This window comes from Protomyctophum bolini (assembly GCF_963924005.1).
Source record: "Protomyctophum bolini genome assembly, chromosome: 18".
Lineage (NCBI taxonomy): Eukaryota > Metazoa > Chordata > Actinopteri > Myctophiformes > Myctophidae > Protomyctophum > Protomyctophum bolini.
The window spans coordinates 13,595,987-13,619,447 of record NC_137879.1 but is presented as its reverse complement, the minus strand read 5'-3'; the positions used below and the strand labels follow the sequence as shown (position 1 = coordinate 13,619,447).

The 23,461-nt window shown below is 43.6% G+C and overlaps 1 protein-coding gene across 1 annotated transcript in view; it reads left to right on the top strand.

The window, feature by feature from the left end:
- Positions 1–1,039: 1,039 nt before the first annotated feature.
- The window catches only part of nrg3b (neuregulin 3b), a gene marked incomplete at both ends in the record, with an annotated part of 232,394 nt that continues 209,972 nt past the window's right edge, over positions 1,040–23,461 (top strand). Inside the window, one exon of the mRNA XM_080789989.1 lies at positions 1,040–1,892. Coding sequence (XP_080646115.1) covers positions 1,040–1,892 — 853 coding nt within the window. The remainder of the gene's footprint in view (positions 1,893–23,461) is intronic.

The window sequence follows — 23,461 nt, the reverse complement described above, 5'->3', positions numbered from 1 at the left end:
AAAAAACGCGACCAAAGAGACTCGATGCTCGCCGGGGCCTGAAGGAGCAGAGCTGCTGGTGGAAGCAGCCCGGGGGGCTAAGTTGAAGACACCTGCAAGAAGAAGAAGAAGGGAAAAAAAAGAGGTGTCGGGGAGGAAATGGATCTTCTCTTAACTTAAGTGAATACGCAACATTTAAGAGCGTGGGGTTTGTACAAAATACGAATACAAAAAAAAAGAAACATGAAGAAAACGAGAGGAGTGAAATTGTGTGGTTTGGATCACATCGAGGAGGCGAGGTGGTGCTGAACACTACAGCGGCCAATTGGAACGGGAGACGGTGCTGCCATATACATACATAGGCTGGCTGGCATTATAACGCACATGGATTTATATATTCCTCCATCCATCCATCCACACGGCGGATCAATACCTTTACTGCCTCGTGCTTTTTCTGGCGGTTTTCCCCCTTTAACCTCATGGGAGGAGTATTAAAGCATTCTGGAATTTATTCTCGCTTGGATACATAACATTACTGCGCACCCTAGCTGCCTCTCTCACCTGTCACCTGTGTGTGCGTGCGTGCTTGTGTCTATGTGCAATGCCCTCCGCCTAGAGGCGAGGAGGAGGAGAGGTTTATTTGCTTGTCTTGCAACTGTGTGCTCGGCCAGCTTTTAATTACTAGTTCGTGACCGTGGGTTTGCTGTCGAGTGTGCGTGCGTGAGTGAGTGAGTGTGCGTGCGTGTGTGTGTGTGTGCGCGCGCGTGTGTGTTTGAGTGAGTGAGTGCGTGCGTGTGAGCGTGCGTGTGAGCTCATGTGTTGATTGTGTGTGTGTGCATGTGTGCGCATGTACTGTAGCTATACTTAATTACACTGTAGGCTATAGGGTGTCGCGTGGGCGTTTAGGTAAGATGCCCCGCGTTGCTTCCGTACCACGTGGCACATGGCCCGCCGTCGTCACCGGGCCTCCGGTTTGATACCACCGACACACGCCATATAACGACAGAGAAGCCAGCGGGAGAGAGGAACCTTTTTTTGTTTGTTCTTCTTCGGGGCCATGATGAGCGAGCGTTCGGGCATAGCGCTGGCGGCCATGACGCTAGAGGAGCCCGGAAGCGAACAGTCGTCTCCCCGGGGCGGGGGCCCCGGCGGAGGAGGACCCCTGCGCTGCGGGCCCTGCGCCGTGTGGCCCCGGCAGCAGACATGGCTGTGCGCCGTGCCGCTGGTCATGGGCTTCGTGGGCCTGGGCCTCAGCCTCATGCTGCTCAAGTGGATCGTGGTGGGCTCCGTGCAGGACTACGTGCCCACCGACCTGGTGGACCCCAAGGGGAGCATCGGCCAGGACCCCATCTTCCTCTCCAAGCCCAGCACTGTGCCCAAAGGGCCCGTGGACGTTCCCGACAGCACCGCCCCCTCCTCCACCACCACCACCATTGCGACGGTGTCGAACACCACCCCGCTGGCGGCCGACGGCACGGCCCCGGCACCGAGGACCCGGCTCCTGGGGCCGCCGGCCAACCACTCGGCCAATGGGAGCGCCGGCGCCAACGGAGATGGCCGCGTGCCACACCTCCACAACCACGTGGGCACGCGCGTCAGCGAGACCGCCCCCTCCTCCGGTGGTGGCGCCACGGCGGCAACGACGACGACCCGCGCCGCTCGGGTGACCCCGCCGCTGCCTCCCGCCAAGAAAGGAAGCGGCATCGGACGCAACGGAGCCTCCAGCTCCAAGTCGGGACAGACTTCCACAACGACCGCCGCCGCGTCGTCCACCACTGCCGCCGCGAAGACCACCGCCAAAGTACAGCCGCCCACCTCGCCGCCGTCGCCCGCCGTCAAGCCCACCTCGCGCTGGAACCGTGGGGGCTCCGCCAAGGGCCCCGCCACGCGGCCGCACCACCGCTACCGAACACGTAAGTCCCAGTCATGTGTGCACCCTGCATGCGTGGATGTGCGGTTTGCTGTATTTGCTGTATGTACGCTGTATACGATGTGTGTCTCAACGTTTGGCCCTGCAGGGGTCCAGAGGGACCAGTAAGGGTCTGTAACTCTGATAGTTACAGACCCTGGAACTGTAAGGGTCTGTAACTCTGATAGTTACAGACCCTGGAACTGTAAGGGTTACAGTAAAGACTGTAAGGCAGGGGCGCCAGACTGTAACGGAGTGGGGCAGGGGGGTCATGCCCCACCCACCCCCCCCCCCCCCCCCACACACACACACACACACACACACACACACACTATTCAGATCTGTCCCCTTCATGATTTATATGGGTTACTGTGTGTGTGTGTGTGTGTGTGTGTGTGTGTGTGTGTGTGCGCGTGCATGTGTGCATTGGAAACTGAGCGTTTCACAACTGCACTTCCATCGGGCTCGGTCAGCAGAAACCATGGACTTCACTTATAGCTTATAGCTTATCACTTATAGCTTCACTTATCACACATTGAGCGTACAAAAAAAGAAACCAAATCCTTCATTAGCATGAAATGCAAATTGGTTTGATATGGTTCAATGGTACACATTATGGACATGGTTCAGAAACATACAAATGAGCTCGAAGTGCGACGAATATGATATTCTGCACACAAGACGTTCATTATCACGGATAGATAGCAGGGAATGAACGCAGCTTCTTCCACCCTCTCATCTTTATCTTTGACTCCAGTATTAAGCCGATAATAATCTTCTACCCGAAGGACCTCTTTCTTCTCCTCTTTTGCACAAATCATACGTCATTAGCGGTACAGAAGAGGGTTCTTACGACACTGAGCTATACGGTATGGGCAGCAGTGATCGATTGGCCCAGCTGGGTTGCCTGTCTGGGAATCTTTAAGACGTGACGTGAACTGTGACCGACCACGACGTGTTGTGTTCTTATACCGCAGGGTTGTTTTTGTGGGGTGGCAAAAACAAATAATGGCGGAGCAGCTCAGTGAGGCGTTGAGGTGGCGAAAGAGGTTGCTGCTCTCTCCTCCCCGACCCGTCCGGAAAGATCAGATAGCTGTAGAGTGAGGCCACACATCCCATTTAGATGGGATGATAGTGAGCTCACACTACTGCAGCCTCCATCTCTCACAGGGGAGAGAGAGAGAGAGGGAGAGAGAGAGAGAGAGAGAGAGGGGAGACAGAGAAAGGGACGAGGGCTCGCTAGAGGGAAAGAAAAAACCGAATATAGGCCGTGTAGCTATGGGAGACAAGAAAGGCAAAGCGGAAGAGTGTGTGGGGAGAGGAAAGAAAGAAAGACACTCTGAAAAGGAGTAGAGCTGAAGAGAGCCAGATGATGGATAGAGAGAGGAAGAGGTGAATGCAGCCAGCATGACAAAGAGAGCAGCGGAGAGAGGAGCTTTGAAAAGGGAGCGATGGCAGATGGAGAGACACCCTGTGGGAGATGCAGAGGGTGTAAACGAGGCAACCTGGAGAATCTGGCCTATTTGGGCATTTTGTACGGGGGCAGGTTTCCTGCTTATCCGTCACGCGATGGGACGTTTGTATGCTTGTCTATGTGGTTCTTAATCTGTGGGACCCCCAGGGGGTCCCCAAAATTATTTTGGGAGTGTCCCCAGATTATTTTCTTAACACTAGCATGACTGTGCAACAGTGTTTTCTCACTCAACAGTAAACAGACCAATACAGTATATTTCTAAAGTGACAATTTAAGGACTTATAAGATTTTTGCAATACCTCTAAATGTAATCAACACATGAAGTCAAACAATGGCCAAATTGTCAAATATTAATTGTGAAAATAGCTGATCTACATGCTCACATGGGGGGGGGGGGGGTCACTGCCTAAAAGGTTGAGACTCGCTGGTCTTCATGAGCATGAGGGCTGGGATTTACGGTATTTTCTAACTACCCCCCCACCCCCCCACCCCCTGGCATTACATAATTCAGTCAATAGGAAATGCATCGTTTGTTGGATATCTGCTTCATAAACGGATAAATAATGATTCAGCAGCCGAGCCCCCCCATGCAGAATACTTCTCACAGAAGTGATGCAAAAAACATTGATCAGAATGCTGTAATAAAAACATGACCCGAGGGCAGATTTTTTTTTACTGCAGAAGTGAATGATCAAATTGTCAATTTTTTGTGCCAGTTTTCAGCAAATGGCTCTTTGAATGTCACAAATGACTTGGGGCGATCGTTAATGACTTGAAGCCCTTCCAGGTTCATTCCCCCTCATTCATAAATCGATGGAAACCGGTGAGAATCATGCGGTACATTTGGACAGAAGTTTCAACTTGACTTCATATTCCTCTAACTTGCTAATCATTTTGTCCAATCAGGGTTATTGATTACCTAATGGCTTGCAGAAATCTGACGCTTTAAGCCCCAGGGCTAAACGATTTGGAATATTCCTTTTTACCCTCTCTTGAATATCACACACCATGCTTTACCCAAGGGCACATATCTTGCTACTAATCACTGGAAATGTGTTATAAAAGTAATAATATATTTGAGGTTTTATATATATATATATATATATGGATTATGGCACGATAACAGGTATTTAAGACACTGCTTAAAATTAAGAACCACTGCCTTTTTGAATGAATGTGCATTTAAATCCTACAAAAAGAGAATTCCACATTGAAAGGGCAAAGAAATACAGTCATTCTCCCCTTCTATTCATGCACTAATCTGTGGTCAAAAGCTTCCCAGACTGCATTGCATCTGAATGCTTCCAGCTCAAACTCAAACATGAGCCAAGGTGACGCATTCCTTCCATTGTCTCTGCTGCCGAGTGAAAACCTTGTATGTAAATATTGTTCAATTTCAAATTAATTTAATGATGCCAAGGTGAGACATAACTTCCATTGTCGCTATGCTTTGTATATGCTCCACCACTTCCGGTATCATTTGGAATAGAGTAGAAGAACTTTAGTTCTTCAACACGGGGTCCGAGACCCCTAGGGGGTCCTCAGAGTTGCTACAGGGAGGCCGCCACATCTTTCTGTGATGGTATTTTTGTTTACTTTTTTCAGGGTTAAAGGTCAAAGGTTAAATGTAAAAAATTCAGTCCAAACATTGTGTGAATTTCTGCCTCTGTGGGGGGGTATTTATATGCAAATATCAAATATCACCAATGGCATTGCAAGACAATGAACATCAATGATGATGTTTAGGTGAAAAAAGAACAGAAAAAATATGAATTAATTAATTAAAATATAAATGGTTGTAATGTTCCAACGGTGAGTCTTGCAGGGTTAAGGTACATGAATCCAACACAACACTGATAGTGCTATCAAACATTTCTATGCACGTTGAAGACCACTGCTTTAGTTTATAAACCTGGTTATCACTTGTGCAAGCAGAGCGCGCAAGTACTAACGAGTGTTATATTTATGCATTATTGATGCATGCACAGGTCGACTTCAGTTCTGAGTTTTGACATTTAGGTGAATGGCAAGCAAGTATTTGATGATAATCACAGAATATTAAGTGATTTCTGACCAAAATGATGTCCACTGTTTTGTTGCACTCCAGTACAATGTGCATGCGTGGGATAGTTCCCTTGTCTGCCAAAATAAATAAATCAAATCGAGTACTCGTGGTGAAGTTGTACACGATTGTGGTGTGAAGGGGATCAAACAAAGTGTGTATGGTGCTAAAGCAAAATCTTATTTCGGTGACTATCGTAGAACCTCTGTTTAAATTGACATGTTATGCAAATTTAATCAGTATAAGCTTTACTTTTTTCAGAGGGGAATAGACAAAAAAGACATTGCCAGTTGAATATCTATTTGCAACCCTAGACTCGGCCAGATGAAGGCTTTTTCCTCCAGACATAGCTTTACCCAACCCAACCGAGATGCACTTTATTTATGAACATTCTAAATATGTCCTATGGTTTCAGTTTCCTAAGGATGAAGACTCTTCAGCGGAAATCATTATTTTTCAAGAAACACGATCGAGGGCAATGCTTATTACGCTGAGAGCACATGCATGCTGCACATTATTCCTTGAAGTGTATTTTTAATCACTGACTAGTCACTGATTATGCGTGTAGTGTTATTTATTGGTGACTATGAAGCTCAGCGGTTGGTTTGTTTCTCTCAGACATGAACAGAATTTGATTGAACTCTGCATACTGTAATTATCCTCAAGTTCTAGTACATCATGGTTGACACGAATAATTGGAACGCAGCTATTTCTGTATTTATCATGTGTGAAAACCAACACAGCCACATAGACAACCTTCTAGTTTGTGGCTGGAACGCCATATTTGTTTATCGTTTAGAACCAAGGATTCCATATTGTTGATCAGTGCTAGTCTGTATTGTTTTTTATGACACATTGTTGCAATGGCATTGTAACATTCACTCAGGTCTGTCCTTGAGGCTAGGCGTTAAAATATTGATGTATTCTGTAAACAGGAAATTACTTTTAGTCAGATAAGTCTTGCGTTGCCGGCAGGGTTTGTGCTCCAGTGTATACGTATACCCTCAGAGGACGAGCTTGTCAGAGGAAGAAGAAGACATCTTAGATTTGCTCATATTATCTCTAGACAACTCAGGCACACTGAGTGGAGATGCAGTCATTTAAAAAAAAAAGATAAACGGTTGGAAGTTGCCATGCGCCAGTGCTTCTCAAGGTAGTGGTCCTGGAGGAGGTGCATTTATTTACCATCCAAATCAAGTTATACCATTGTTTCCTTATGTCATACTTTGGCTTTTGATTTATTCATAGCACTTATTTTCAACGTTTCCTTAGACTTTTTATTTGGAAAAATCAATTTTGAATTATTTTTCAAACAAATGCACAAATCCTATCTGGTTGAGAGGGGTCCCTGATACGAAAGTTTCAACGTAAGTTAGATTTGTTTTATTTGGAAAAATCTATTTAGATCATTCTTTGAGAAAAATAAATTGCAATAGCGATCCACGGCCAACAACATATCAATTTGGCGGTCCGTGACCTACTCTCATATAATATTAAGCAACAGCAGGTAAATACGTGTGTTGTTGATGCGTTCGCTCGATGAAACAACGTGCAATGCATGAGTTCAGCTGCAATAAGCTTGTTAGAGAGCCTATGTGCATGCTGCATTCATGGAGTCAACAGGCCTCTAGGTGGCGCAGTGTTCTAGTCAAACAGGACTGCATGTGGGGGGGAAACGGTAACGTGATTTTAATATCACTGAACTTGTTCCTGTTGTCCCCGACTCAGGATCTATAAATGAAACCTTCTGTGTCCTAGACGGAAGACATTAGTGGCTCTGTAATATGTCACCCAGAATCTCTCTCCCTCACCGCCCCATGGTTAATGTCTCCTCTGTTTATGTCATTATCTCCCTCTCTCCATTTTCTCCAACCTCTCTTTTTTTGTATTGCACTTTCTTCTTTGTCCTTTTGTCTTCTCCGACTCCCACACGGCTCCCACAGTCGTATGTGATCAAAAAATAGCTAGCACCCCTGCTGTCACTGCAAAATTGGGTGGAAGTAACAAAATAGTTCAATAGTTTATCAAAAGAGTTGCTTGATAAAGGGGTTGATGTGAATTCGCTCTGGAACTTTACACATTTGAGTATAGTGTTCGCTCATAACAGAACAGTCAACTGTCACTTTTTATCCTGGCTGTGGAATTCAGATGAAACGAGGACCACAGCGGGGACTTGTCATTGGAGATTCCTCTACTGTATATTCTAGATGAATCTCTGACGACAAGTCCTGCTGCTCCCCGTGTTGGAAACCCAGTAGGCGACTGACAGTGAGTCGTGGAAGAAGTACTCAGATTTACTTAAGTAAAAGCCATACCACTTTATAAGAATATAACAGTATTGAAATCAATATACACTTTAAAAAAAACGTATTTTCTATCAATTACACACCCCATGAAGCCTTGAATTCATTGCAAGATCTTTTTTTGTTTGATAAATGTTTGTTTTTGTCGCATTCCTAAGGCAATAACTTCATGACCGGTGAACCGAGTCTCTTCTATAGGAGACTCGAAGGGTGTCCTATTGACCGATGACCCGGTCATCAAATTATTGACTTAGGAATGCAAAGAAATCTCTGATTTCATGGGTAGTGTAACTGAGTCTGAGTCTGGGAGTTCGAATCCACCACGGTGCATCCGGCTTTGGCGAGTGTCTAGATAGATACAAACACAATTGGGCCTTGTACTCCAACGGGCTGGGGGCGGAGTCTGTCAGCAGGGAGTGTTGGAATGGGAGGAGTGGGACGGAGGCTCTACTTCCTCCCGGTGGGGGCTCCTCACTGGCAGGTGAGCCACTAGGGCACAACAGCAACGACTATTGGCGGCGCCGCAGCGACTACATTGGGGAGAAAAGGGGATGAAAAAGTACCAGTGAAGATCACAGCTTCTAGATCAGCTGTTTTTGATTAGCTGGAATACAGTATAAAATAGTTATCAAGTGTGAAGTATTGGGACATTGGGTAAATACTCAAGTATAGTAAAAGTAAAGTACCTCAAAATTGTACTAGGCCATTATTTTAGGGAAAGCTTTTGCCGGAAATAGAATCGACAAGCTCAATCGACAAGCTCACGACTTGAGCTTGTCAGCTGACTCCGCTCAACCATACAGGGTTAAAGTGGTTTTACAAGCACTTGAGTAAATGTACTTGGTTACTTTGAGTGACTTGTGAGTGGAGGCTATTGAGACGAGGTTGGCTGGAGATTTCCCTCTGTGAGGTTGTGAGGCCATGGTCTGCATGGGGGTGTGAGGGGCGGTGGTGGAATGTAACTAAGTACATATATTTGAGTACTGTACTTCAGTACAATTCTGAGGTAGTTGTACTTTTCTTGAGTATTTGAGTATATATTGTTTATACTTTTACTACCAATACATCTCAGAAGGAAATATTGTACTTTTTACTCCACAACACTTTAGTTACTACTTATTATTACAAAACACACCAACCATTTGAAAAATGGCAAAGTAACTAGATCTACAAGCTCACAATGTGCAGGCTTGTAGATCGGCTATTTTCAAGATAATAAACCATTTTCACCTCATACTTTAACTTTAACTTTTGGTGCTTTAAGTATTATTTTGATGCCTGCACTTTTCAGTGCCACTCGGTGGCGCGCTATGAGCTTGTAGATCTGCTATTTTTGAAAAATCGAAGAACGACTGACATAGAAACATAGCTTTTTCAGAAAACTGTCAGGATGTAGAAGACATTTTAGAATCTGATCTCAGGTCAAAATGGGTTAAGTGAAAATCGGAGTACTTTTCCCACCACTGGTGAGCGGCTTCATAGCGATCGTCCTCGCTGACGACGCATCGTTGTTATTCTTCACACACGTTACGGCGTTCGTAAAGACAAAAGGCAGCCAGTGTGCTGCCAAGGCAGATTTAGATTTCTCCGTCCCCAGGAAACCACATACTGTAAAGATCACACAAGAGGGCTGTTCTTTCCGATGTCATGTTATTTCATCACACAACGTTTGACTCCCTGCGTTAGTTTTGGTTTATTAGTCTCAGTGAGGATCCTGGCACAGCACAATGCACACCACTAGGGGCAGCAGAGCATGTATGAGGGAACAATCACCCCTAACACCCCTAACAATTACCCCTAAACTTATTTGCCTTTTTAAAATTATTTAACTATTTTGAAAAACATTTTAAAATAGTTCAACTAGCCGATCTACACGTTGTGAGTTTGTAGATCGGACATTTTAACTATTTTAATACCGCCAGGATTGCCTTTTGACGCCTTAACTGTCCAAACGCCCACCTTGCCGAGATCGCCTTTTCAGCCACCTGACATAATCTTCAAAAGAAATGCATTGGAGAGGCTATAGAGCCCCTCAAATAGGACAATGAACATACAGCATATGCTATATAAGCTCTTCAGACTGCCTGAAGCACTAACTCCACCATCAGAGATAAGAAGAGAGCCAGAGAGAGTTCATGTAGGGAACAGTGTTGGTTCTCCATGAGTGACAGCACAGGGAAGGATTGAAATTCAGAGGAAATTGATCCCCGTGGCCTTTTCCATAGCTCTGTCCAGTGGAGCCCACGCGATCAATACTGACGTAGGAGGTGGAAGAAGGAGGGGGGGGGGGGGGGCAGATCTCTGGGCAGTGGGAGATATCAAGACCAAAGCACATTTATCCGGGTGAAGATTGTCAAAAATCCTGTAGACAAAATGTGAAATGCACCATACGTGTTGTGCTGTATGCATACTGCGTATCTCCGTTCTATAGTATCATCAGAGTCTTGGGCTCTGCAGTGGCGTTTGCCCCGCTGTGTCCTGTCGTATGGTGTCTAAAGCTGGTGCGCCTACTAGCTCCGCTGTAGCGCTGCACTGTGTCTAAGTAGGTGGTGCACCTCTTTCCCCATCTAAAGCTGTGCCTTGGCTTAGCACCCGCAGTGTCAGTTTTCCCGCCTGGCGCAGTTCCCACTCTGAAAACCTGCGGAAGGGCCCCGTAGAGGGGAAGAGAGCCGCCTCTTGAGGTCATCTGCCATGTCAGATTTCCATGCACTCTCTCATCATTCCATCCATATAGGAGGACTTTCAGGTCCTGATGTTCCGTCGAGGAAGTGGCTGGCAGTGTCAATGGCTTTGTCATCTGTGTTAAATGCCCTAATATGATATAAACTGCACAGTGGGCTGTAGGCACACAATCGCACGCGCACACGCACACAGTATAGTAGCCTTTGACCTCTGTGTGTCAGTGAATCTCTGAATGAGTGGGTTAATGGGTGAATGTGAGGTAGCCTTTGACCTCTGTGTGTCAGTGAATCTCTGAATGAGGGGGTTAATGGGTGAATGTGAGGTGCTTCGAGTGGTCAGAGGACAAGTGAGGGGGCGCTCTTATTCCATTAGCTCAGACACACACGACGTAAATTCTCCATAAAGCATAACATAATGCTAACACCAAAAGGGGTTCCCACCCAAAATGGGTTAAATCGTCCATCTACAATCTACATGGTGTCAGACAGTATCTATTTATACATGGTGTCAGTACTGTTATAGACAGGACAGAGAACCTTGTTGTTCAATACAATCTAATAATCCCATTTATTATTTATAATAATTTAATATAAACCTTCACACATCCAATTTTGTAGCAGAAAATACAAGATAGCCTCCTTTGAGGTCAACACGATGAATCATGCAACAAATGTGTTGCGATCCGTGATGCCAATGATAACTAATAATGATAATATTATTCTGAAGAGATTCATTTTACAAATTGCTTTACAAAGAAGACATGGCTTAGCAAAATGACAGTGGATAAAAAGGAGTAGCCTATGTAAACATTGTTGTAAGAACATAACAAATGACACAAGGCTAAATGTGGGCAAAAATCTAATCCACCATACGCGCTGAAATACTATAAGAGTGTGTCCGCTGTGGCAATAATGCAATAGATATGTGATTGAGTGTATCTCATGCTTTTACGTGACATCTGAAACCCCCGCTATAAGCCAGGGGACCCATAGCTCAATGGAGGTAAATTCTGCCCTAAGTAGCGATGGCCAAGGAGGACATCTTAGTCCTTCCCTCATGTCACCGTGTGATTTATGTGGACAAAATGTCCACTGGGAGTGGCTGAGTGGAGGATGTGTGTGAGTGTGTGTGTGTGTGTGTGTGTGTGGGTCGTGGGGAGTGGCGGGGGCTGAAATATTAATGTATGGGAAAGCAAACATGTGGAACATGTGTGTCAGGAAGTGTGAATAATTGATGAAGCCATGCCTTTTAAAAAGTACTCAAGATGTCCCATGTTCAGGTTCTAATGCCAGGAACACGGTGTTGTTTTTGTTTTTGTTTTTGCTTCGCCGCAAACCCCCGTCCGATCATCACAAACAAATGTGTCTTGCACACAGAGTACAACAGTAGTGCGGGGAGTGGCGCCATTAGGTCGTCCCCAAACACCAACCTGTAAGATTGCTACGTAGAACAGAATGCCGTTTTCAACCTTTTTTACATTATGTATTGGGCATTTATGAGACATGAGCACCATTTGATGAGATTTAGCAATATTTTGTTGTTGAATATTCCATACTGTGTTGATGTTGGTACCATTAGGAGAGATGACATGCAAACGATGATCAAAATAACAATTACATTCTCTAATTGTGTAGACTTTTTAAGTAATTAAGTATTGCAGATGTTTAACAATAACGTAACTCTTGAGAGATGTAACGGAAGCAGGGCGGAGGCGTCACATCCACTTCACATTTTTAGGAGGCGACACAGTCTGGCACGCAAGACTAGGAGGGTATTTATACTCCAGTCAGAGTGAAGGGGCCCGCATATTTAAATGTTAAATTAATATATTTGAGTAAACATGGCTATAAGGGCCCTGGAAGTCAATGGCACCATGGGCACACCAGCCACATTGTCCATAATCCGGCCATGCATAAACGGACACAGCATGCACAATTCAATTAAATTTTCATTCTAGTGCCAAACTCACAAGTTGTCTCAGAGCACTTTACATGTAGAGCAGAAACACGACGGTTCCCCTTGAGCAAACGTTTGGCGATGGTAGAGAGGAAGAAACACCTCTTTAACAGAAGAAATCCCAAGCAACTCTGGGTGGGCAGCCATCTGCCTCAAACATGTTGGGTGAGAGAGAGAGAGTTTGATAGTTGATACATTATGTAAGTAAAAGCACATTTTATTTGCTGCCAATTGTTCTTGTGAAGCACTTATGTAGTAATTGTTAACTTTTGTCAAAGCTTAGCTTAGCACAGTCAAGTCAGACGGACGTAAACTCTTTGACTTCTTCTTCTGGCATGTGACACCAACCTATCATACCATTTAAGTTTAGTATATGTTAAACTCTTAATTTGTTCTGCTTAATGCGACTTCACCACTGAATACATTTGTTCACGAACTGCACAGTAGTAACGGTTAAGGATTGGACTAGGGCCGCACTTTTACTCTGTCATTTATCTCCTCATGCACACAGTCATAAAGTTAATAGTTATTCAGCTCTCAAAAATTGAAAAAGTGGTGCAGCTCACACCAAGGGAAAAAAGAAGACAAATGAAGGGAAAGAATTGCATGGGGCCATTTGTCTTTCTGTGTGACTCATCATCTTTTCTTTAGTTTAGTCCAAACATTGTTGTTAAGATGGATTCTGTGACAGAGTTATGAGTGCAGTAAGAGAGAGAGAGCAACAGGTTCCTTTTTGGAGCTAATGGGCTATATGCACATGCCATTTTGGAAATAACTTATTGGGCCCATTCCCTACTTCCTTCACAGGTGTTACCGATGATGCTAATGAAAGGCTCTGTTCCGTTCTGGTCAAACAGAGTGCTGGTATTGTGCGTGTGTCCTTGAGTGGGTTCCAAATGGCCCTGTAGGCCTGGGTGTGTAACTCTGAGAGTGTACAAAATGGAACCAAATTGACCTGTAAGCTGGGTCCATTTGCTTCCATTTGTACACTCATTTGTACACTCAGAGTTATCCTTGAAATTAAAAAGTTTGAGAACCAAGTTTGAGTTATTCTGTGTGCATATATATAGCCCATATGGATGATGTCTTTCGTTTGATATTAGTTAGTATGCCACACAATAAGAGGGCAGCATGTTGGTGATGGGTCATGTTACACAACAGGTCTGTAGTACAGTATCTGCATTTTGGCGGTGGATGTAGAAAGTGCAGTAACGAAAGTAGGAGAGAGGAAGTCATAATAACAAGGTTATCGTTGGGACACAGCTGATTAAATATAACTTTGAATTTGGTAGGCAAGCACCCTACAGGTCTGTGTGAACACAGAGGAGTCTGTGGAGCATGCTATTATGAACGGTAGTCAAACCAAAGAGAAAGAAAGAGTATGGTGGAAGAGCTGATGAAGATAATTAGTGCAGCAGAGAATAATAATGAGGAACAGTGTTTAGATTTATAAATAAAACTGGTTTATGGGATAGATTGTAAACAAGATACTGAGATTAACAGAAGGGGGCGGTAATGCAACTATTTGGATGCCAACTGCCATAAAACCCCACCAGAGTTAACTCTCCAGTCCAGTTGGTGGCGGTATACACCTTGTGATAGTAACCATAAAACTCAAAGAAGAAGAAGAAGAAACCCCACCAGAAGAAGGAGATCTGTGTTTTGGTTTTGGACCATGCTGGGAGATGTTCTAACCACAAATTGGTGTAGGGCCTACACACAGCGACGGCTCCAGACATTTGTGCATGGGGGAGCTATGGGGGGGGGCTGTTTTTTTTTAGCAGGGGCTACTGGATTTTGTCAAAAAATATGAATATATATATATACTACGACAAATGACATTCCAATTATTCAGTGGTCCTTGTTTATAGGCCACATAACGTAAATACACATAATAAGTGTGACACAACAATGCAAATCATTATTGTGACACCGTCACCGGCTAATTTCCAAATAGAATGATTCAGGTCGGGACAGAAAAGAAGGTTGCGTTCAACTTTATTCCCTATTAATGTTACAGGCTGACGGAGGCAAAAAGGTGTGCACTTTAATTGTCCTTAAATAAACAATTAAGCAGCCATAGTTTCTCTTCTCTTCCGAGAACTCTAAACTATTCTGCACACGTACCTTCATCCAATTAATCAATTATAATGAACTTTGCCTAATTTTACATTCCTTTCGATATGATATTTGGAAAAGTATTGATATTTCGATAGTCGATACCACTCAACCACGGCGATTTCTGAGGGTTTAACATTGTAAGCTGTCATTGTTTTTAAAATGTTTATTATTTGTATTATTATTATGCCTATAATTATTATTATTATTTTAGGTTTATAATCCATAGTTACTATGTATAATAATATTATTATGCCTATAATTATTTTAATAACTATTATTATTATTATTATTATAGGTTTATAATCCATAGTTACTATGTATAATATTATTATTATTATACATAGTAACTATGGATGATGTCAACCACATCATCTTGGTTTCTATTCCTTATTTATAACTCTAGTTAATGTTCTATTCAGATATTCAATGCATCATGGCCAGCATACTCAAACTACTATTATTATTTTAATATCCGGAATCCCCCCGCGCATGCACGCACGCACGCACGCACGCACGCACACACACACACACACACACACCGCAACGATCCTGTTGCAACGTTAGCTTGCTAGCCTAGCAAGGTTGTGTTTACTTTTGATAGCTTTAGCAACACAGTTAGGTGTGTGGGCAGGGGGTGCTTAGCCTCCAGCAAGGGGGGCTAAAGCCCCCCCTGGCGCCGTCGCTGCCTACACAGTATGTACTTGTAGTTGTTCTCAAACATTTTAATTTTCAAAGACACCTTCAATAATGCTGTGCAGAAATCACAGGTGGACCTAATTAGTGATTGACTGAGCAGAAGAGATGTTTGGTGCTTGGTGCCAGATGGTTGTTTTGATGTCAATTAATCCTGCTATTGGAACAGAAGAAGGATTTTACAAACAAGGAATTTGAGGACAGCAGTGTATTTCAGTTTTTGTTTCATTTTTGTGTCTGCAACTCTGCCTGCAAATGGAGTCTTCAGTGCAGTTCCATCCTCGCCTCTTCGGGAAACCTCGACCTGTGAGTACTCTTTAGATATGCAGATGCTAAACAATGCTAGCTACATGTCATTAAAGCCAGACATCAAAACATTGATTTGAATATGGAATAGTTTCCCACTATAAACCCCCATAACTCTCAGAGTGTACAAATGAAACAAATGTTCCATTTGTACACTCGAGGAACACACTCTCATACACTCAGTCAGCGGTACATGCCTGCTCATCATAGAATAGAGTTATAAAGGATAGCCGGACAGCCCCTGCTATATTAATTTCAATGGAAGTTGCTCAGTGGCGTTTTGAAGCTCCCTGGAAGAACGCTCTACTTCCAAAATGCGGAATATAGCCTATGTTGCTTTAGCCATATTCAGGTTCATATGTGCATAAATAGGATATGTCTCTATATAGCTTATGCAATTTATATTTTCATGTGGGGGGGGGGGGGGGGGGGTAGGAGGGGGGGGGGGGGGTAGGAGGGGGAGACCCCCAAAGACCCCCTAATTGCTCCCAAAGTCCCAATATGCAGGTTGGTGCCTTGCATAGTTTCCTCCGCCATTGGTGTATGAATGTGTGTGTGAATGGGTGAATTAATGCACAATCCATGTAAAGCGCTTTGGATAAAAGCACTATATAAATGCACCCTTTACCATTGATTCATTCTATGGATGTTGATAGTTAAGCATTAATCACCGTTAAGAAATTATTGAATTAAACGTACCAGTTAACAATTAATCAAATTCTGCGGTTCTATCATTGGGCGGTTTTCTGCATGTGAATGTACTAATGTCTGCGATGAATTAATCGATAATTCCCATTCATTCATTCATTCAGTCATTCAGTCATTCATATGCAGGGTGGGTGACAGTATCTATTACATGTGACTGTGGTGCATTACAGTCCTTCATATGTGATCAGAGCCTGCATGTTAGAGGCTCATATTGAATTATGGGCCCTCCGGGGCCCTTTGGATCCGGTGCAAATGGCCACAGCATTAGGACTGCTGTCTGGTAGTGGTGTCAGTGGACAGTTTGAGGCTGGTTCTGGCACGTTCATAATCATCAATCAAGTGATTATTAGGAGTCTGTAGATGCACATTTACGTTCAAGGTACTTGAGGTGATGATTGTTATGACCGTTATGATTGTTATTTTTTTTCATTAAAACCTGACCGGAGAGTTCTCGGCAGCCCTGCCTTAATGAATATAATAGAGTAGCCCTGCCCATAGCAAGGGGGAATTCACCTTTGCCTGCAGCAGTGGATTTTTGGTTTAGCATGTTAACTGATTATCCTCTAGGCTTGATTGATTGATTTAGAAAACCACTGCCAGTGCCTTTAGCATCTGGTCACATGATATATTTGAGAGGTGTGTGTGTGTGTGTGTGTCACAATGCAATGTCCTAAATCGCACTGTAGATACTGCAGATAGATACTGTAATGGCACTGGCTGTTTGTTTTTGTTTGTTGGTTTAGTTGCATCATCATAGGCATCTGTCCGTCCGTCTGTGGTGACGATGAAATGTGCCTAAGTGGTCAGGTTTTCTGCATAATGCCAAGCTGTTGTATACTATTGTTCATTAGTGATGGTGTTTTCCTTGTGACGTTATCCCTCGCTGTATCTTACAGTAAGGAGGCCTCTTACTCTGTATCTATACCTTAACTGCTCTGCTGCCTCTGGTGACTGGATTTCCATTCACAAGCTTCAATCATTTAAATGCCAATAACTCTCTCTCTCTCTCTCTCTCTCTCTCTCTCTCTCTCTCTCTCTCTCTCTCTCTCTCTCTCTCTCTCTCTCTCTCTCACAAATACAGTACAGAAAGGAAAACATTGTTCTGTTATGTCTGGAAGCTGCCACAATCAAGACATTGATCACAATGAGTCATTGCGTTTTGGATTTTATTTCCTCCATTCCATATTGTAACAAGAAATCAGATGCTATGCTCTGTTACACCCTTTTCAGCCTCTTTTCAACAATGTGCATGCACACACACACACATTTCGATTTCTTTATTTGAATCCACAAATTACAAGTAATTTTACAAGGAAACAAATATAACGGGGTTGACAGTTCATGTTCACTTAAGGATACACATGGCACCTCCTTCTCCACACAGACAAACTGCCTATAACAGACGAGACAGAACAGTATTTGGCAAGTTGTTTGGCTTTGCTTTTTGTCATGTCAGCTATTCTTAGGCCACTCATGGTCAGTTTATGCACATGGCCCAGGCCCAGGCTTCCGAATATCAGTATGGCAAATCTACAGCGATACCCCAGGTTTGTTATGCTTCCAAGTAATGGTTGATACTTAGAATATTTATCTTGGAATGCCTGGTCCATGTACAAATCAAAGACACAGCCCACCTCCAGAATCAGGACCTCCTTGTGTCTGGTGTCAACAAAGACAACATCAGGTGTATTCGGGATGTTAGCAAAGACATCGCATGCACAGCTAAACCAATCTGGTAACACTCTTGAGTGTTTATACATTGCTGCACTAGATGGCACATGCTTTCGAACTGCATCAGACACTAGGTCAACAATCCGGTCGTGGCGAGCAATATATACGTTTTTGTATGCACTACATCCATTTGTTATGTGTGCAATGGATTCTAGGTGTTGTTCAGAATCATGATGGTTTATAGTGGAGTGTGGGTGTCGGGATACCAGATTGACAGATTGTACTTGGTTGGTAATACTTGTAGTCTTGCTTTGATGGTGAATTTTAAAACATCCTCCCCAATAGCAGCATTTTTGTACATCGAATGTGAAACAGAGTGATCAGCTGAATCAACACAGGCCAACTTTCCCTGCAGTCGAAGGCCACGCCAATGTTCTTTGGCTTCAGTCTGTTTCGTGCTAAGCAGAACCCTTCTTGCCGTTTCTTCCTGTAGTCTAGTGTCCCCTCCCTGGTGGGTGAGGGTAGCCTTTTCAACAATGTGCATGCACACACTGACACACACGCACACACGCGCGCGCACACACACACACACACACACACACACACACACACACACACACACACACACACACACACACACACACACACACACACACACACACACACACACACACACACACACACACACACACACACACACACACACACACACACACACACACACACTTTCTTTCTCCAAAAACAGACCATCTACAAGCACAAACCATATTTTCCATATAAACCATGACTTCTTCATCAATGTCTTCATCGTTATGCTAACATGCTGTCTTCATCAGTGTAGTATGTCAAACTCATAGATGTTATAGTTCATTTCCAAAGTGATCAACTTATTTTGTACAATTAAATGGTCAGCTAGATAATGATAAAGGTGTGTACAGGGTATGATGAGGGCCCAGGTAGGGACCGAGCCTTAATTTTCGGGCCTGTTGACAACTGTAGTTTTTGCCTGCTGCTGGGCACGGCTGCACTATTAACTTTGGGGCGGCCCGTTTAGAGTTTGAATGGACAGGTCAGTAAAAAGGGAGACATCGAAGAGGAAGGATGGATGGGGAGAGAGAGAGAGAGAGAGACACGGCACCCCTCTTATGTTATTTTTCCCAGGGGCGTGCATGCACACTTGCACAGCCTGTCTCATGCACTAATCCATGCATGGTGAAACGTTATCCGTGGGGATAATGTCAACTCACTCCCGAAGATAACAAGACAAAAGCCCCTGCCAGTGTGTCCTGTAATCTGCCATCTTCCATGGCTCTCTTCTGTCAAACTGTTGCCCGAGCAGATTAACTCACATTCACAGTGCACTCTGTGCACTGGACCACATTCCACAGTTACTGCACCGAGTGGCGCTTCAGGCCATCCTATTAGCCTATAGTATAGGCGAGGTCACCAACCAAAAAAAAGAAGAAATAATAATACTTGCCGTCTTCAGGGGAAATTCAATTTTGCATTTCCTGCATTAAACTTAAACTAATCACTTGTGGCCTATTGTATAAGAATAGCTACACATTCAGATTTTAATCGATATTTTAATGTATTTAATGTATACTGATCTTTAAATTAGTAAAAACAAAGGCGCAATTGCCTAGTTAGCCTATGCCTAGAAAGGCCAGTCTGCACCATGGTCAACAATAACACTGCAGACTGAACCCCATGCAGAGAGATGGTCAGCAAAACAAAGGTTCATTGTATTTATTTTCAACAACACCTGCAGACTCTCTTGAGATTACCGGGCACAGTGGGAGCATACAAACCAGTACTGTACGGAATATATTTGAATGTAGTCAAGGCCTTGCACACTGCGCTCAATATTTTATGTCCTCCTTTGGCTCCTCTTTTCTTCCAATTCTCCCATTTCCTCCTTTCAATTTTCCGTTCAAATAGGTTTACGCCGACGAAGATATGCTATTTCCCGCTTCTAAATATCAGTCCCTTTGAATTACTTTCCTTTAATCCCCTGTGCACGTTCGTTTTGCTGCGGGTCAGGAACACTCTGAAAACTTTTTACTGCTGAGCAGTATTTAAAGACATTTCATGGTGTTCATAACACCTAAGACTACTAATGTTCTTTTCTGCAGTTCATCTTCACAAATGTATCACTATGCCTGACGTCGTGCTCATCAATATTTCTTTCTTCTCGGTCGATAAAGAGAGGGAGCCTCGAGACTACCCGTTGTCACAGGCGGATGTTTTAAGCAGTTGCTAGTCTGCTGCAATTTAGCAGTGGTGTAAAGTACATTTACTTAAGTACAATTTTGAGGTATTTATACTTTTGAGTATTTCCAATACTTTTACTTCTACTCTACTACATTTTGGATCCAAATATTGCACTGCTCCACTATATTTATTTTAAAACTTTACTGGTTTCGGCTATTTGAGAATAGCCAATCTACAAGCTCATAATGTTGGCTTGTAGATCTGCTATTTTCAAAAGATTATTATACATTTTTGTGATGTTCTATAACTTCTGCATAATGAGTACTTTCACTTTTGGTACTTGAAGTACAATAAATGCTAATACTTTTGTACTTTTACCCAAGATACATTTTGAATTCTATAATTGCAGTATTGATACTTTTAAGTATTTTTTTTTAACTTTTTCTACCGCTGCAAACAGAGTGCAAGCTCCAGAGTACAATGCCATGCACTGTAACAAATGGGAGTACATGGTCAGGTAAATAGAGTGCAAAGGACACAATTACGTGGTACAGTGGTACGAAACACAGGACAAGATTTTTTTTTTTTGCAAGCGCTTGCATGAGAGTGTCAACCTGGTGATGAATGGGGGACAGGGTATAGGTCATAATTTTGGAACGCATCATCAGTACTACCGTAGTAACAAAGGCAAAAAAACAACAATAACAAGGGCACTTTTCTGGTGAAAATGTTGGTGAAAAAAGCCTTCAGGGTGTCACCCTGAAGAAGGCTGTGGGCACATCACAGTTTTTATTTGCACTATAGTACATTTAAGACTACTGTAGCTTGCTATGCTTTTCTGGTGATATTATCGTCCACTCACTTTGTATGTCCGTGGCAAAACATACTTTAGATGACAATTTTGACAACTACCTAGTGAATTCTCCAGATGAGTATTAATAATAGTCTTGCAAGATGCTGTTTAGATATATTTAGATATAAAAATACAAGCATATAAAACGAAATACAACAAATATATCTGGGTATTGAAAACCTCAAGGGATGCAACCGTGACGTATGCGACCACTTTGACTTGTGATTTACAATGCTAGCACTTTTCACAAACTGATGGAGTATATTATAGTACATTGTGGGTTGTATATTGAGATGGCAGGTATGTGACATTGAAAAGGACAAATCAATCATATGGGTCACTTTATTGGAACACAAAACAAAAATCGCTATACAGCCTCAGTAATGAACCAGTGAAATTAGGGTATTTTATGATGCCTCTCATAGGGATTGCGTTGACGGCTGCAGTACACAGTTGAAACGGATCAGAAGTGGGACGCTGCCTCGTTTGGGGGGCGTGAAATTTGTAGTCCCCGTGTGTCTCTATTGCAGGCGAGGTGGAGTCGGCGCTTTGACAGTGTCAGAGGTCATTCCACAGCTTGGCGGTCAGGACTCAGGAGGGAGCAGAGTCTCCCAACAGTGGTTTTCAACATTTTTCATTTCGAGGCCATTTCGATTACTTGTTCGGCATTTGAGCCACGGATCACCATGAGATCTACCCTCGCAGATCCAAAACTCAAGAATATTTTGTTATCGTTGGATAAGATTTTGCCCACAATTCCCGGCTGTATTGATGTGGTACCATAGGGGAGATACAGTAACAGGCAAACAATCAAAAATGTCAATTCCCTAACTGTGTAGTAACGGGTTAGGGCTAACCCTTTTAGGTGTTTTAAGCATTATGTTATACTTTAGCTATTGAAAAATAGCAGATCTACAAACTCATAGCGCGGCGAGCTTGTAGATCTGCTATTTTAGAAATATCGTGAAAATGTGGCGCAAATCTTTGAATATACTGTACATTCTTTCAGAGTGAACGTTTTTAACTAAAATCTTTGCTTCTGGGGGGGGGGGGGGGGGGGGGGGTCCCTGGAACAACATATTTTGAGATGGGGATCAGGGCCAAATACAGATAATTCTGGGGCTCCTTGACATGAAATAGTTTGAGAACCACTGATATAGAAACATGGGTTTTTCAGAAAACTGTCATGATTTAGAAGACATTATGGAGAATCAAGCTGGTCTAAATGTGTTCCTGTGGGTCAGTGAGTACAGTGACAGTACAGTACAGTAGAGGATACAGTAGAGGGACCCCCACACGGTAACTGTCATTTCTCAACCATTTCAGACGCTGGGTGGCGGTCTGGAACTTCCTCCCCCCCACCCCCACACGGAGTTGCACCACTCATTTCACACGGGTGTGATTTTTTAAATATAGACAGCTATGTGTGTGGCTGTGTCCCTGTGTCCGAGCACGAAAATAGCGTTATAGCATTTGTTCACCACCAAGTGTCACTGTTGCACAGCCTAACACACAGACACAGACACACACAGGCCAGGGAGGAGGGCTTGTACAGTACAGTACAGTACAGTACAGTACAGTACAGTACAGTACAGTACAGTCCCACTCACTTCAGAAGGGTTTGATTTTTAGTGGTGCAACCACTTCAAGGATCAGCAATGTCTGTCCCTATGTCTGTCTGTTTAGGGTACCAACAGGTGCAAAAGTGGCGCTGCTTAGCTAGAAACAGAGAGAGAGGGTGTGTTGCAATGTTGTGCATGCGTGCATACGAGAGACAGAGAGGGAGGGATAATACCACACTATTACTTGTGAGAGAGGGAGTGTTAATTGTGCTAATTCCCCCACACGGTAATTCTGTATTTCAAGGAATGGGTTGGCAACCCTAGGGGGAAGGGACTCGGGAGGCATACTGTTTTAGCTGATCTAAGTGAGTGTGAAGGGAGGATCATGTGCTGAGAGTAAGGAGATGGCATGCTCTTGATTGCCTTGGTCATCACCAGTGGTTTGAATTGGATGTGGACAGCAAACCGAAAGCCAAGCAAAGAAAATGTGGAAATGTAGCCAGACATTTTGGCCAGAAGAGTACACGACTTGGTTTAATGCTTGATTCTGTTTGGTCAATATCACTGCATGCGGTGTTATTTTTCAATAAGGGCCACTGAACTTGATAACACACCGCGCGCTAATCAAAGTCCCAGAGCACCTGGCTCAGATCGATCTGGGCTGCTTCTGTTTTGGCCGTATCCAACTTAGCAGCCATGCAAACAAACACACAATGTAATTTACAGACAACAGTACACTGCTTTTGTGGCAACACACACTCACAGGCACACACACACACACACACACACACACACACACACACACACACACACAATATGTTGGTCATGGGTGCAGGGCCAGGCTGCCTTTGAGGCGATGCCGGTATATTGTGTATCAATAAAGAATCTGCATATATGGTTACACACATGCATATTGAGTGGCTCCATTATAAATTCCCATCCATTCCATATTGTGCACATGGGAACAA